At 33.4% G+C, this 16,993-nt stretch overlaps 1 protein-coding gene across 1 annotated transcript in view; it reads left to right on the forward strand.

Moving 5' to 3' along the window:
• Positions 1–9,069, forward strand: part of LOC107735994 (maltase-glucoamylase, intestinal-like) — a 51,378-nt gene extending 42,309 nt beyond the window's left edge. Inside the window, exons 40-47 of the mRNA XM_016547519.1 lie at positions 1,312–1,460; positions 3,014–3,098; positions 3,425–3,481; positions 3,669–3,793; positions 4,041–4,129; positions 5,458–5,507; positions 6,125–6,286; positions 8,226–9,069. Coding sequence (XP_016403005.1) covers positions 1,312–1,460; positions 3,014–3,098; positions 3,425–3,481; positions 3,669–3,793; positions 4,041–4,129; positions 5,458–5,507; positions 6,125–6,286; positions 8,226–8,306 — 798 coding nt within the window. The 3' untranslated portion in view covers positions 8,307–9,069. The remainder of the gene's footprint in view (positions 1–1,311; positions 1,461–3,013; positions 3,099–3,424; positions 3,482–3,668; positions 3,794–4,040; positions 4,130–5,457; positions 5,508–6,124; positions 6,287–8,225) is intronic.
• The last annotated feature ends 7,924 nt before the right edge of the window (positions 9,070–16,993 follow it).

The raw sequence follows: 16,993 nt of genomic DNA on the forward strand, positions 1-16,993 counted from the left end.
TATATGTGTGTGTGTGTTTGTGTGTGTGTGTGTGTGTGTGTATGTGTGTATGTTTTTTTTCTTTGAACCTTAAAAAAACAAAATCATGTTCATATGCAAAAATCGCTTTCTTAAAGAGTATCTTTGTGTTTTCCAGTTTTAAACTCATTTAAATATCCTTTAAACAAGATAAGTTTACCTAAGAAGCAAAACTGCAAGATATTAAGGCTCATTTTCAGAGAACTCATGTTTAAAACTGTAAGGGTATTTTATTTTGAGGCACTGGCATATTTTATTTATTTATTTATTTGTTGTACTTGTTTTAACCATAAGCAGGTGAAAAACAAGGTTTATTCAAGATACATTCTCTGAAAACAAGCTTTAATATCCAACGCAGTTTTGCATATCTTGTTTTAAGGACATTTATAGGAGCTTTTTTTTTTTAGCCTTAGCATAACATACAGAAACTCACTTCATAAAGTTTAGTTCATGCTTAAGTGTTAGCAAGGTACTTGAGAAACAATTATCAGATATATTTCACCTTTATATCTTTGAGAACATTAACTCACACCCACCGCTCTTAACAGCAGTCAGTGTGAGACCCAGACCCGCGTACAGGCCAGTGACGGGGCAGAGCCACTCTCTGTCTGACAGACAATTAACATTCAGCCTACACACACACACACACACACAGGCACACACAGGCACAGATGCTAAACATGGTGTACTGTACGGATATGTCTGGTTTCAGCGGGACACAGCTGTACGGATTTGGATTGTGCAAATATGAAATATAGTTCAGGGCTAAAGTATTTATTCCCATGGTGTCACAATGCATAATGCAGGACATGCGGTGTTGTTCCAAATCTATCTGTTTGCAGCTGGATCATAAATGAATCAGTTATTAAGATAATACAAATAGTTTATGAAATATTGATATTAACTGTTTGTTACATTTCTATTGCTATATATTTCAGAGGTCCTTTTTTGTATTATTATTATTATTATTATAAAAAACATATTTTTTATTAAATAAAAATTTATTCGGATAGCACGATTCATAATAAATATTATTGCAAAGCAGCAAGAAAAAAAAAAGATGTATTATGTATTATTAGTAGTAGTAATATAATAAAGCACTTTTCATGATTAAATATTGTTGCAAAGCAGCAAATAAAATAAAATATTATCTGGAAAATATTTACTTTGTATCAAGTTACCAGTTTATTATTATTATTATTTTTATTTATTTATTTTTTTTATTATTATTACTATTATTATTAAACATTAAAACATGACTGTAATATGTTGAATTGTTGTGATCTTTGACAGAGGCAGGATCCCGTGGCCTGGGGGCCGGAGTTTGCTGCTATGTCTCGTGATGTGCTGAACATTCGCTACACCCTCCTGCCGTATTTGTACACATTGATGTATGAAGCCCACGTTCACGGAAACACTGTGGTCAGACCGCTGTTGCACGAGTGAGTGTTCACCAGTACTCATGTTTCTCTATAGTTCACCCACTAATGAAAATCATTTTGTCATCATTTGCTTCCCCTCATGCAATTTCAAAACCATGAGTTTTTTTTAATGGATGTGACTGAACATTTTAGAAACCTTTTTTATTATTATTTATCTATTCAAATATTAAGGGAACATTCCATTTGATCATTTTGTAAACATTATGAGAATGTTTCTTTTGCATGTTCCCTGAATGTTCTGAAACAAGTAGTAACATTTAAAAAATCTCAAACATTCTACTAAAACATTTCAGAAAAATGTTCCATGAATACATTTCCAAAAGTGATTGTATATACAAAGAAAGCATATTAAATCAAGTAAAGTGTCTACTTTAATGTTTAAAATGGCTTTTGTGAAAATAAAATGTCAAAACATGGGTGAAATAATGTTCCATTATCATTCCGCATAATAGATTTATTTATATACAAATGAAACAACATACTTACTTATTTTGACCTGTACTTATTAAAATACATAAAAGAATAATTGATCATGCTAAATTTTATTATAGTTTAAATTATTAAAAACTTACAAATGGCTAAAACCTAGTGGTTTGAAGGATAGTAACAAAGATTGGTAAAGATTTAAAATTACAGTTAATTATTTTTCTTTCTTTTTTTTTAAGGCTGCACTGTGATCCTTAAATAGAGTCTTTTAATGTCATTTAGTGATTCTTGTTCTGAATATGCCTGACGGGATTGTTTGGTATATGAACTAATGTTACACTGAAAGACATTTTAGTAGGTATTCTGTAAATGTGTGATAGTCATTATTTGTTTGCTCAGAAAGTAAATAAATAATAGTAAAAAGGACATAATTCTAATGTATGGGGGGGCAACAAAATTTAAACCTCTATTAAACGTCTATTGTTTTGATGCTTGAAAACCAATTTCCATCTTTGATTCATTTAATGTTTTTGTGCTAACGTTTGGAGAGCATTATAAGACCAGATAACTTTGAACAAACATTCTATTGACATTACTGGAAGAATTGTTTTTCATAACTTTGAGAGAACTTTAAGGAAAAACTTTAAGGCCTGTGAGTAAATGATGACAGAAGTTTCCTTTTCGTGTGAAATATCCCTTTAAGACCTTCATTCATGTTCTGCTCCTCTCTTTCCTTCCAAATATATCTTCATTACACCATCTTTTCTTTCTGACACTATTTTCAGTCCATCCTCTCGTTTCAATTACATTTCCCCCAAATCCTCATGGGAATGACTAATCAGAACTCGGGCCTCTGTATTGGTCTTATATTCCTGTATCTAATGATTTTTTTTAGCCTGCTTTGGTATCGTTACTCTGTCCCGTCTAACCTTCCTCTTCCACGCTGTTTTTAGCAGCCTGATATATTGGACTGAATGTACTATTTTGTTCAGCATCTCAACCTTTGCATGTTTTAATTTCATGCTCTAAACCTCTCTCAGTTTTACTCAGTTTTTTTTTTCTCTCTCATGAACTGCATGCACACTGTTGAGTGGATGATGTTCTCAATGCTGTGTTCTGTACTGTAGGTTTGTCACTGATGAAAAAACATGGGACATCGACAGACAGTTCCTCTGGGGTCCCGCTCTTCTAATCACACCTGCTTTGGACCCGGTATGAACACAAAAACACCCTGGCTACGGTCACACTACAAGCCAAAGTATCAGTAGTTAATTTTGAGGTTGTTTAATGTTTACAATTATGCCCCTGAAATAACCAAAATGCAATTTTATTTTTATTTTTTTATAAAAATGTATTTATTTTTAGTTAGTATAATGTAATGAATTAATAATTTAAAGTAATGTATTTGTATTATTTACTAATTATAATTAGTACATTTTAATTATATTACTTAACTTACTATTTTAATATTTAAAACAAATTATGTATACTAAATATTTTAGTAAGTATATGTTTCTCATTGATTTTGTTCTGTGAAGGGTGTTACTGTGGTCAGGGGATACGTGCCAAATGTCCGCTGGTATGATTACCACACGGTAAGCATTTTACCAACATGCAAGTAAGCATTTTTTAGTAAGCATGCAAATCTTTACTAGCAAGATTTTAATTGGATGTCAAATAAACAACCAATCATAATGAAGCTGGCAAACAAATTCAACCTGCACTACTTTGTCCTCTATATATTGGGGTCTCTTATCTGCTTGTGTGTGATTTGTCTTCCAGGGTAAAGCTGTTGGGGTGCAAGGACAGTTTTTGGATATGGATACACCGTTGAAAAAAATTAACCTGCATGTGAGAGCAGGACACATCCTGCCCTGGCAGAAACCAGAGAACAACACGCACTACAGGTGAAGAGAGCCTGCATCTTTGTTAAGCCCTGTTTAAGGAGCCATTTTTTCTATACTTGCATAGTACTTTTCCACGTTCAGGAAGCTTCTTGCACCACAAACAGTCAATTTCCCACTTCTCTCTGTGCCTTTAAGACTTCACACTGTTGTTTATCAAGAAGATGAGCAAGTTTCTGAACACTGAATAATTAATCATATGTAAATGTGAGTGGTTGTATGTTATTATGTTTTTTTTTTTTTCTTGTAGTCGTCTGAATCCTCTGGGTCTGATTGTTGCTCTTAATGATGAAGGTGTAGCACATGGATCCCTGTTCTGGGATGACGGAGAGGGAATCGGTGAGTTTTGCTTGTGTGTGTGTGTGTGTGTAGGGATGGGAATCATGAGGAATTGAATGGTTTTGATTTCTCTTGATGCTTCCAGTTCCATTAATGATTTATTCAACCCAGGTTCATTGGAAATATGTGGAAATATGACATTGATATTTCTTTGTTGCACTGTATTGCGATGCTTTCAAAGTGAAGTGTTCAGCGAGTAGCTTTTATCCAAAACAGACAAAGGTAACTCTTGCAACTTTTTATTAAGTTGGCTGTACATATTGCGGCAGTTCGGAAGTGAAATGTCCAGTGAATGGCGCTAATAGTTTAATGTTCTTGGGGTGGAAAGTAACATACTACCTACACTAAGCCCCACCATAAACATATCCAATATTGTTAATAAAAGTGATAAAAACACATTTTTCTCTGCAGTGCAATGCTGTACCGGGTGCGCTACCGAGCAAGTTAACTACATCAGAAAATCCATACATATGGAGCTAGTTATGTGATGCGAATGTCAAAATGTGTTAGTATACAAATCACATACTATGGTAAAAGCATTCTGAGGTCATTACATTGTATTGTGCAAAGAAACATGTGAAAATAAGTCTCGATTAATCACTGGTCTGCCCCTGTAATCATAAGTTCTGTGAAAAGGAATACAATTTGGTACCGTATTACCGCACTAGTGTGCACTGAATTGTATGTATAGGCATGTTTTTGGATTTTAGCAAAACTGTAGGAAGAAGCACATATTTCCAATGAGACTATGTTGGATTTATTACTTTTTTCTTGTAGCAAATTGCTAACATATTCTAATTTAAAATCTCATCAGCATTAGAAGCAATTAAAGTGTGTTCTTAAAGGGATAGTTCACCCAAAAATGAAAATTTGATGTTTATCTGCTTAACCCCAGGGCATCCAAGATGTAGGTGACTTTGTTTCTTCAGTAGAACACATATGATGATTTTTAAGTCCAACCGTTGGAGTCTATCAGTCGTATAATGCATGGCAATGGTAACAAAATCTATGAGAGTAAAAAAAACATGCACAGACAAATCCAAATTAAACCCTGCAGCTCATGACGACACACTGATGTCCTAATGCAACGGCTGGAGTTAAAAATCATAATTTGTGTTCTACTGAAGAAACAAAGTCACCTACATCTTGGATGCCCTGGGGTAAGCAGATAAACATCAAATTTTCATTTTGGGGTGAACTATCCCTTTAAAGTTTACCGTTATATATACAGTATATTAGTTTCTGTATTTGTTTGAGTATGAAGATCATTTATCACAATGTTTTAAAATACTGTGCTTCTTTTAATCTTTTTTTCTTTCTCCTAACAGATACTGTTCAGAATGGGCGATACCTCTTGACAACTTTCTCTGTGTTTGATGTACGTTAATATGTTTTAAAGAAAGCTAAGTGTGCAGTTCTTTCAGATTTATTTGGATTGTGGTCATTAAATCCAATAGGGAATCCAAGATTGTCTATCTCACTTGAAGCCAAACATCTGTGGCCACTCTCTATTTATGAACAAATCCAGATCCAAAACTGTTTCATGCAGTAGCAGCTCAAGGCCACTTGGCCCAGGTCAGAGCTCTCTGGACGTCCTGTGTGCTTGATGTCATATATGCTGAGATTATTTGAGCGGTGAGGAAAACACGGCCCTATGGAGTTGAGAACTGTTTGTAAAACGAGGTCAGATTCAGCTAGTTTGAGTTGTCTCGGCACAGATGTTACATACATACTGAAACAACACAATTTTCTGTTATTATTCATTCTGTTCTAGTAAGATTAAAGTGAGTTCATCTCAAGAAACGGGTCATACGTACAAGTTTTTGCATTATGACATTGTTTTCAAGATAATTAAGTGAATTTTCCTCACACATATTCATTACTATAATGTATCTGGATGTTTCACTGTCAGCAGTTATCATATTCAACAGCATTTTTGTTCATGCTGTAAATGGGCATGTGTGTGTAACAGCTGTGCTGTGTGATTGTTTATAGCGTACTCTTACCAGCGAGGTTTCCGTAAATGGGCTGGCCGAGGCTAACAGACTGACCCTGGGTGTCGTGAGGGTTTGGGGTGTAACAGAAGAATTCTCTCAGGTTACCATGAAAGTGGCTGGGAAGCCTGATGCCATCTTGGAACACAGCTATAACCCTGAGGTGAGATGCTTCATGCAAACATATACTTTAGCCATTCATATACCATTCATACTGTCAGAACCACAGATACAATTATGAGAAATTATACCTTTTATGTGGACGACAAGAGGTGCTGCTTGAAAAATAAAAGCAGTTTTATTTTTATTCAGTTTTATTAATTTGAAAATAAATAAGTAAATAAATCATTACCATGCAATGTTTAAAACATTTAACTACAAGGTAAATAAATAAATTATATTTAAGAATTATTTTTAGTCATTTTTAAATGCAGCTTTTAAAATGCATTTTTTTTTATTGATTGTTCTTGAAGCTATGTATTAGCCATGTGTTTGCCAGTTTATAAAATTATTGATTTTAGTTCAATTTTGAAATGTATGCAATAAAATATTTTAATGTTTTAAGAGATATTACTTTCATGAGAATGAGGAATTTATAAATACTTATATTATTTATATTGAAAATTATTTATACATTATGGAAGTGTTTGTTTGCTTCATTAATTTATCCTGGTCAAATTTCACCCCAAAATCAATACAAGGAAATATATAATTATATTTTATTTAATTATTAATTATTTTTTTAAAGAGACTTTAATATTTTACTTGTAACATTTGAGATAACAACTGAATGCATTCACTCCATTGATTCCTCCGTGTATTTTGTCCTTAGTCCTAGTCCTCCATACTTTCACCCTTGCACAATGAGCTTGATGAAATACATAGAGAGGTTTACATTGTCCTGGACTGCTTAAAAAGAAGTGCTTTTAAAAGTTGTATGCGCATCGACCGCAACGTTTCTATTAATAAGACCGCAGGCAGGAGCTCCAGAGACTTATACGAGTCATGAGAAGAATCGAAGGGGGGGAAATGACTAAGAAACTGTGTGCATGTGAATCTGAATAACTTGTGTTCCAGCCCACACCAAACCATTTATCTTTCTTAGTATTTCCCGACTGCATAATAAGTCTGAAAGAGGCGAGGCAGCTCCATCTGTCTCCATGTGTGTGTTTGCCCTCAGCGGCGTATGTCAGATCAGAGGTGGCATTTCCCAACGATTCGCTCGAACATCTTTTATTTTTCTTCATCATGCCATTATGAGGTCATTGACTGAATTGGTCTGTAATCACACACGAGTTTAAGCTCTTAAAGGAATAGTTCACCCAAAAATGAAAATTTGCTTAACTCACCCTCAGCCATCCAAGATGTAGATGAGTTATTTTCTTCATGGGAACAGATTTGGAGAAATGTAGCATTACATCACTTGTTCACCAATGGATCCTCTGCAGTGAATGGGTGCCGTCAGAATGAGAGTCCAAACAGCTGATAAAAACATCACAAGTAATCCACACCACTCCAGTCCATCAATTAATGTATTGTGAAGCCAAAAGCTGTGTGTTTGTCAGACACAAATCCATCATTAAGATGATTTTAACTTCAAACTGTTTTGTTTTTTTTTCAGCTAAAAAAAATGAGTCCTATATCCATAATATTGTTTTCTCCAGTGAAAAATTCGCCCTGGTCTGAATCAGGAGATAAATCTGCACAAATCAAGCACAAAACAGTTTATAAGCCAAAACAAATATGTTGGTGGATTTTGATGTGAGAGGACAACATAGGATAAACTTTTTCACTGGAGGAAGTGTTATGGATTATGGACTCATATTTTGGCCAGAAACAAAGGTTTTAACCTAAAATGCCTTAATGATGGATTTGTTTCCACAAACATGTAGCTTTCCGTTTAACAATACATTAACTGATGGACTGGAGTGGTGTGGATTATTGTGATGTTTTTATCAGCTGTTTGGACTCTCATTCTGACGGCACCCATTCACTGCAGAGGATCTATTGCTGAGCAAGTGATGTAATGCTAAATCTAGCTTTCATTTTGTCTGAAAAATTGCATTTTTCTGTTGGATTAACTCTCTCTTCTTCTCCCTTAGATTCAGGAGCTGCAGTTTAACGCAACATCACAATCTCACACCATCGAAACGTCTTTCACAATCACCTGGACCAAAGCTTGAGCCAAGAGCAATCGCAATTATTTCTGTTTATTTATGAATGTTCAGTCAACTAGTAATTTATTTAGCATTTCCGCTGGAAGCTTTTTATGGTAGATATCATCTGGACTTAAAACATGAAATGATTTCTTCTAAAGTAAAGGTTTTGTTGATGTCTTTTTGGTTTGGATCTCATATTAGAAACAGATTGTGGTTGTGCAACTTTAGGCCAAACTTGGAAGGCTGAATCTGTAATGCTGGCATTTGGGGAAGAGCGACTATAATGATAACCCTTAATTATCGACAATCACAGCTTTTTAACGAGAAAACCTCTCAGCGGCGGCTACCTGCCGGGCGTGCTTCACGCATGACTACAGTTTGAAGTAATGATACAATAATCAATTATTCATTCTACAGTAAACATAATGATATCAATGAAGCAATGGAGACTGTAAATTGACTTCTACTCTAATTGGCAATCATGGCGAGCTGGAGAGATGGACACCACGGGGAAGAGGGCAGGAAGGGTGTGCCTTCGATATTTAGACGCTAGCCAAAAACAGTGATAATTGAGAAGCTTTGTTTTATCCGAGTGTGAAACAGGATGGAACCATTCTGACTGAGACTGTAATTATTTGGGTTTTCTATTATGCAAAAAGGGTTTATCCAGAGCTTGTATTTAATTAGCAAAAAACAGTGGTCCTGCTTTCCGCAGTTTTCCTACTCTAGTCAGGCAGTGAGGAAACGTACAATTATTCATGGAATTTATACAAAGTTTCAAACTTGTTATAAAAACATCAACTCTGCCTGAGTCGGTTGGGTTCATTTTACCATTAGATGTTCATCTCTGTCCATTAAGCGATATATGAAAGAATAGTACAGCTGTAACATGGAGAGAGATTTTAAAATGGCAATAAAGTGATTTAAACCTCAGTAAGGCTGTGACTGATTTGACTTGCTGATTTTATGGTAATATTTGCTTTAATCTCTGAAGAAACTTTCTTTTGTTTCTTTCCTGCACGCAGGCAAACCAGACATCAGTCAAAAGTCAGGTGCATTAAAACAATCAATCTGACTCAAATAAATCAAAAACAGACAGAGAATGTTGTCTTGATTTAACCAACCCTCCAAACAAAGACTGGGATTGAGAGGGAAGTATTCATGCAAAAAAATTATAATAATAAAAATCGAGGGAAATAACAAAAAGATGACATGAAAGATGAAACACACACTCAAGTGACTTCAAAGCATCAACATGTGATTGTGAGTGTTTGCGATGTCTGTATGCTGGAATACATTAGAGAGAACATGGATTAGAGACAAAAGCGCAAAGAAAACATCGACACACGCTGATCCAGAACAATCACGCTTTGTTTCCACAAAGGTTACAGATGTGGCATCACGTTTTCATGTGAACTATTATATATGTGGAGTTTCGTGATGAAGAACAGTATGTTTTTACTATCAATGATCAAATTTCTCAGTACACAGTGTTGTTGTTGTCAACTAAAACTATTGGAAATTGTTTTTGTTAATTGCAATAAAGCTGAAATAAAACATTTTAGATGAAAAACGTAGACTTCAAAATGTGCTAAATAAACTAAATAAAATAATACAATTAAAATAATTTTTATTCAAATAAAACTAATAGCAAAAATCACAACAAAATTACTCAAATTAAATATGAAAACTGAAATATAAAAACAAATGCAAAATATCAATAATAGTATACTAGTCTATAACTATTGCTAAAATAACACTGGTTTCACAAGCATTAACTATGTTAACAGATGCAACTTTGTATGTTGAAATTACTATTAATAAATAAGATTAATAAATGATACAGAAGCTTTGTTCATTGTTAGTTTATTTTAACCAATGCAGTAGTTCATTAACATGTCTATTTCATTGACAATTTATTTGTTGAAACAAAACTGCGATGGGTTCTATTGCCTTAAAAGATGACACTTCAAAATATGAATTATAGGAAAGAAAAAAATGTTTCCCAAAAGTTTCCTCAAATAAAACGTATGTGAAGCTTAATTTATAGGCAGGCATCTTTTAGACAGACACTGCATTTTGTCAAATAAACCTTCAATACTATAGCTTTCCACTATGCTAATTTGCTAGCAAAAAAGCTAATAGTTTTATAATAATATGGAGGTTTTGTTCTTAAAAATGTGATGCTAAGATTGAAATATGAGATGCAAAAGGCCTGGCTTTATCTCAACACACACACACACACACACACACACACACACACACACACTTGTACTGTCAGTCTGATGGCGACGCTAAACCGCTGACAGGCCCAATAACAGGCCGCTTTACTGTTATTAACGAGGCTTATTTCTCGCAAGTCATTTCACCACGTGACACTAGCCGACACGGCGGCGCGCCCACGCAATTTCCCCTTCACTCGTTCGCCAATCACGCCTGGCCACTGACGACAGGGGCTGAGGGGAACGAGACCTGAGGCAAGTTCAAGCTCAAACCGGTGTGCACCGTTTTGCTACGGTTTCCGGTTTGAATGACATGTTTCCTGGAAACGGTGTGCAACGGTGTGCAACAACGGGGTTTGAGAAGCGTTTTCTCTTGTTTGGTGGGTGTGTCAAACATGTCAGCCCAATCAGCAGCAAGGTGTATGTAAACCACGCGGTATTAAAGAGACAGCTCGCACAATGTAATTAACATCCAAATAAATTCACAAGAGCAAGAATATTGTTTGCACATGTTTATTTACATTAAAGGCAAAATAACTGAAATAATAAGAGCACAAGTATAGATCTGGAACTTCTTTAGATGACATGAAAGATGAAACACACACTCAAGTGACTTCAAAGCATCAACATGTGATTGTGAGTGTTTGCGATGTCTGTATGCTGGAATACATTAGAGAGAACATGGATTAGAGACAAAAGCGCAAAGAAAACATCGACACACGCTGATCCAGAACAATCACGCTTTGTTTCCACAAAGGTTACAGATGTGGCATCACGTTTTCATGTGAACTATTATATATGTGGAGTTTCGTGATGAAGAACAGTATGTTTTTACTATCAATGATCAAATTTCTCAGTACACAGTGTTGTTGTTGTCAACTAAAACTATTGGAAATTGTTTTTGTTAATTGCAATAAAGCTGAAATAAAACATTTTAGATGAAAAACGTAGACTTCAAAATGTGCTAAATAAACTAAATAAAATAATACAATTAAAATAATTTTTATTCAAATAAAACTAATAGCAAAAATCACAACAAAATTACTCAAATTAAATATGAAAACTGAAATATAAAAACAAATGCAAAATATCAATAATAGTATACTAGTCTATAACTATTGCTAAAATAACACTGGTTTCACAAGCATTAACTATGTTAACAGATGCAACTTTGTATGTTGAAATTACTATTAATAAATAAGATTAATAAATGATACAGAAGCTTTGTTCATTGTTAGTTTATTTTAACCAATGCAGTAGTTCATTAACATGTCTATTTCATTGACAATTTATTTGTTGAAACAAAACTGCGATGGGTTCTATTGCCTTAAAAGATGACACTTCAAAATATGAATTATAGGAAAGAAAAAAATGTTTCCCAAAAGTTTCCTCAAATAAAACGTATGTGAAGCTTAATTTATAGGCAGGCATCTTTTAGACAGACACTGCATTTTGTCAAATAAACCTTCAATACTATAGCTTTCCACTATGCTAATTTGCTAGCAAAAAAGCTAATAGTTTTATAATAATATGGAGGTTTTGTTCTTAAAAATGTGATGCTAAGATTGAAATATGAGATGCAAAAGGCCTGGCTTTATCTCAACACACACACACACACACACACACACACACACACACACACTTGTACTGTCAGTCTGATGGCGACGCTAAACCGCTGACAGGCCCAATAACAGGCCGCTTTACTGTTATTAACGAGGCTTATTCCTCGCAAGTCATTTCACCACGTGACACTAGCCGACACGGCGGCGCGCCCACGCAATTTCCCCTTCACTCGTTCGCCAATCACGCCTGGCCACTGACGACAGGGGCTGAGGGGAACGAGACCTGAGGCAAGTTCAAGCTCAAACCGGTGTGCACCGTTTTGCTACGGTTTCCGGTTTGAATGACATGTTTCCTGGAAACGGTGTGCAACGGTGTGCAACAACGGGGTTTGAGAAGCGTTTTCTCTTGTTTGGTGGGTGTGTCAAACATGTCAGCCCAATCAGCAGCAACACCCCCGTTTCCGTTTAAAAAACGTTTTGCACCGTTTTGTCGGGGCTGAACGCAGCCCTGGTAATTGCAGCTGCTTGCTTCACTTCACGCCGGCTATGACAGGTGTGTGTTCGTGTGCGTGTTTGTTGAATCGAACTGAAACTATTAAGACTGACTTGACTTTCATTTCTGTTTGGCTATGAATGTGTAGGTAAACACTGTTTAAAGTGCATTGTATGTGCTTGCATTGTCTGCGTTTCCCACATGCACGTATAGTGATTTGCAAAAACAAATATAAATTTGACCCAATTTGTCTGAAAGGAAAATTGCCACCCAAGAAGCAATATGTATGATGTTTAATGATGTAGGGTATACTTATTTGGAAGAGGATTTTGGATTATTTATATTTTGCACAAATTGTTTTAGGTGTTGCAAAATGGCAAGGCAGGCAACACAATTAATACACATATTATTTTATTTTTAATATTTATTATTTAATTGTATTTAATTTGATTAATTAATTGGCATATAATTTAATCAGTTGCATTTTGTTTTATAATAATAACTTTTAAATCAATTGACACGCCTGATATTATTGATCTTGTTGCACCTGCTAAACATAGTTTAATCAACTTGTGTTGTATTTCTTATTTGAAATAAGACCTTTTTTTGTTACTTTATACACAAACAGTTTTGCCAATCAATAACAACATTATTCTGAAATGATAGGCACATGTTGTGTTTAGCATGAATAATATATAATTAATGTTATATAATTATATTTTATAATTATATTTTGTATATTAGATATATTATAAAATATAACAAATTAAAATAAATATAATGAAGTATCATAAATACAATTATCAATTAAAATAAAATTAAAATTATGTATTATAATCTGTAATATAATACAATATAATATATACCTAAAATATACCTACATGAGAATAATAGTTGCTGATAGTAACTGTTTTCAAAATATAGAGGAATAGTAATGTGGAAAGTAGATCATAATAACATGAAAATGATTTTTAAAAAATCTGTTTCAAATCTGTAAGGTTGTAAAATATGAAGTGAAAACTGATGTTCATCACTGTTTTCAACTGTTTTCACTGTTTTTGTAATTAAATCATCTGATTATTTTAAATTGTAAATAGGTTGCCGCCAAGCTAGGGTTTCAAAATAGCTGAAGAATGATTCTATAGTGTGAACAGGGACTAGGACTGAGGGGAATCAGTGAAGGAATTATAGCAGAATCAACTCTATAAATGTGTAACATCTGGTTTGAAATGTAAAGCTTCACACAGTGCTGGGTCTCAAAGGAAAGGTAATAACCTGACTGTGTGCACACATATCGGTCTTTAGGAGTTGAAGCTAAAAGCAGATAAAATCAAAGCAAAATGAATGCTATAGGGTCAAACAGAGATGCCATATCAATACAAAGTGTTATCTTTGAGACAGACACCAACAGAGAAATCCTTTAACACACTTTACAAATTTAGTGCATACTTGTGTTCTTTCGATAGTGACAAAAGCCTCATTTCAGAATAATATTGTTATATATTGTCTTATCTCAATTAAGAAATATACCAAAAGTTGCATTTTCTGATTATTATGTTATATTATATTATATTATATTATATTATATTATATTATATTGAATATATAATTAATATATTATATTATATTATATTATATTATATTATATTATATTGAATATATAATTAATTATACTATTTATTTTTTTATTAATAATAATAAATGTAGTTATAATTGTATTGTAAAATTTTATGAAATGAAATAATTATAATTTTTAATGTGTAATAATTATATTAAAATATATTGTATAAAAGTTTGTATATTTGTAAAATATCATAGCATTATTATTTAATGTTACATAATTGAATTTTTCATATAATATAATATAGAATAGTTGTGTAGTAGTTATGTATATATGTATACATATACATTCATATGTATACATGTATACATTCCATGAAATTAATTCAAACTGCTTGTGTAAAGTCTGCTGAAAGACTACAGTTCCCCAAATGCAACCATCCACGACCAACCAAATGAGATATGCCGTTTTGTCTGTAATGGCTTCCGCTGTTTTCGCTCCACAACAGTCCCTGAGATTGAATGGGATTCCAGCTGGCAGTTTAAATCACAGGGTTTGCCAAGAGACCCATTTCATTAATAAGTGAAGCACAGCACCTGACATAATGGCACTCAGAGCGTCAGTTAAGAGAGTGTTGTGCAAAGTCAACCGCCGCTGTGGACAGACACCAAGAGCACGAGGCCAGAGCTAAACACTGCTTTAATTAATACACATCTGCTATCCTCATAGAGCCGCAAGGTGTGTCACAGGTGAGCAATCAGTGTTACCATCATTTCAGCAGATTGCAGTGTCCGTAAACATAACATATGAATGTTTTAATGAGGCGACATTCACTGGGAGATTTCTACAGACAATCAGGACAATTTATTGAGCGACGGTTCCTGCCTGTTTTTCGCTTCATTTCACTTTCCCCTTCATCCAGGTCTAAACTGTTTTTAAACTTAAGACCTATGAATATGGATTCATCATTTTTTGACAGATTCTGTGGTTCGCATCTGAAGTGCTAAAATGACTAAAGCTAAAAGTGAAATAAAATGAATAAAAGCTAAATAGAAATGATTGTAAGTTTAAGTTAAAGTACTAAAATTAGTAAAAACTGAAATACAAATCCAAATAAATTAAATCTGTATAGAAATATTTTCAAGTTTAAGATGAAGTACTGAAATTACCAAATTTAAAACAAATACAAATAAAGTTAAACTTTATAGTACTCAAATTAAATAGAAATAGAAATAAAGCTAAATATAAATATTCTTAAGTTTTAAGTTGAAGTACTGAAATTACTAAAACTGAAATAAAATAAATTAGAAGTTAATTAGAAATATTTAAAAAAATCAAAGATGACAATCACATAACACAATTACTTAAACTTAAATTAAATTTAAAATGAAAATGTGGTTTCTTGATGTCCATCTGATTATACTAACAAAACTTAAACAAAAGTTTAAAATATTGTTGCCTTGGCAACTAACTGAAATAAAATACGTTTAAGTAAAATGACTAAAACTAAATGTGAAATAAAAATAAATTTAAGCTAAATAAAAATACTTTTTTAAATTCAAAAACAAATAAAAATGAGAAAAGCACATAACAAAATTATTAAAACTTAAACTAAAATGAAAACTCTATATATAAAAATAAGTGAATTCAAAATATTAATAAATACTACAGTAGTATATAATTTTAAAATAACACTGGTTTCACAGAGTATTAAGCATACAACTAACAAAGTTAACATAAAACTTTAAATAAATATTAACAAAGACTTATAAATTCTGTAGATTTGACATTTTCGTGTTACCATTTCATTTACAATTATTGTTTCAAAGTCACTCACAGTCAATCTGAGTTTGTACCAAAACTCTCTTGAAAAATAGGGGAAAATCTGAATAATCAATTATAAATATCACAATCAATAACTTATTTAGAATTTTGTTTTCATAAGATATCTTTTATTTATGTATTTATTTTTGTTCATAACCCTTTATCAATGTTGTATGAAATGTATGTTTCTCTGAACGTAGCTGAGATTTGTTTTTTGAGGTTGCTGTTTGTGTTTAAAATGAAAGAAGTATTGACGTCAGTGTTTACAAGGTCAACGATGGCAACATTGTTTATTAGATGTTGTTTATTAGAAATGTGCAGACTGGACCAATCAAATCCAGCACAGCAGCGAACCATTAAATTGGTGAAATATCACTAAAGACATTATCATGAGATTCAAATAACTGCAAAAAATCATTTTAGCTCACATATTCCAAACACTTCTAATGAAGTATTGTTGCTTCCTCTCAAAGCTTCCTAATGGCCAGCATCTCCTCTCAGAACTGCTAATAAAGCTTATGCTTTTTCAATCAAACTACAAGTAGTTGGGTGACCAAAATATGAGTCGTTTTATATAATTGCAACTGTATAAATCATATTATACTGTAGTATGTATGTCAGGACAGATCATCAGATCACCAGATATTTCTGGCTGACTTATTTTAGTATGTTTGTGTTCTTTTAGTATTTTTAGTATTATTGAGATAATATTATGTGTTTTATTTAGCAATTTTGTTGTGTCTTTCTATTTTTAACTCACCGGCCACTTTATTAGGTACACCTGTTTAATTGCTTTGCTTGGTAACACAAACTGCTAATCAGCCAATCACATGGCAGCAACTCAATGCATTTAGGCATCTAGATGTGGTGAAGACGACTTGCTGAAGTTCAAACCGAGCATCAGAATTCAAAGGATTCAAGGATCCGTCCTATCACTGCGGTGTCATCAGCGAACTTCAGTATTATGTTGTCCTTGAGGGAGGCAACACAGTCATGTGTGAACAGTGTGTAGAGGATGGGACTGAGAACACACCCTTGTGGGGTGCCAA

This window comes from Sinocyclocheilus rhinocerous, unplaced genomic scaffold, assembly GCF_001515625.1.
Source record: "Sinocyclocheilus rhinocerous isolate Xijiao unplaced genomic scaffold, SAMN03320098_v1.1 scaffold942, whole genome shotgun sequence".
NCBI lineage: Eukaryota > Metazoa > Chordata > Actinopteri > Cypriniformes > Cyprinidae > Sinocyclocheilus > Sinocyclocheilus rhinocerous.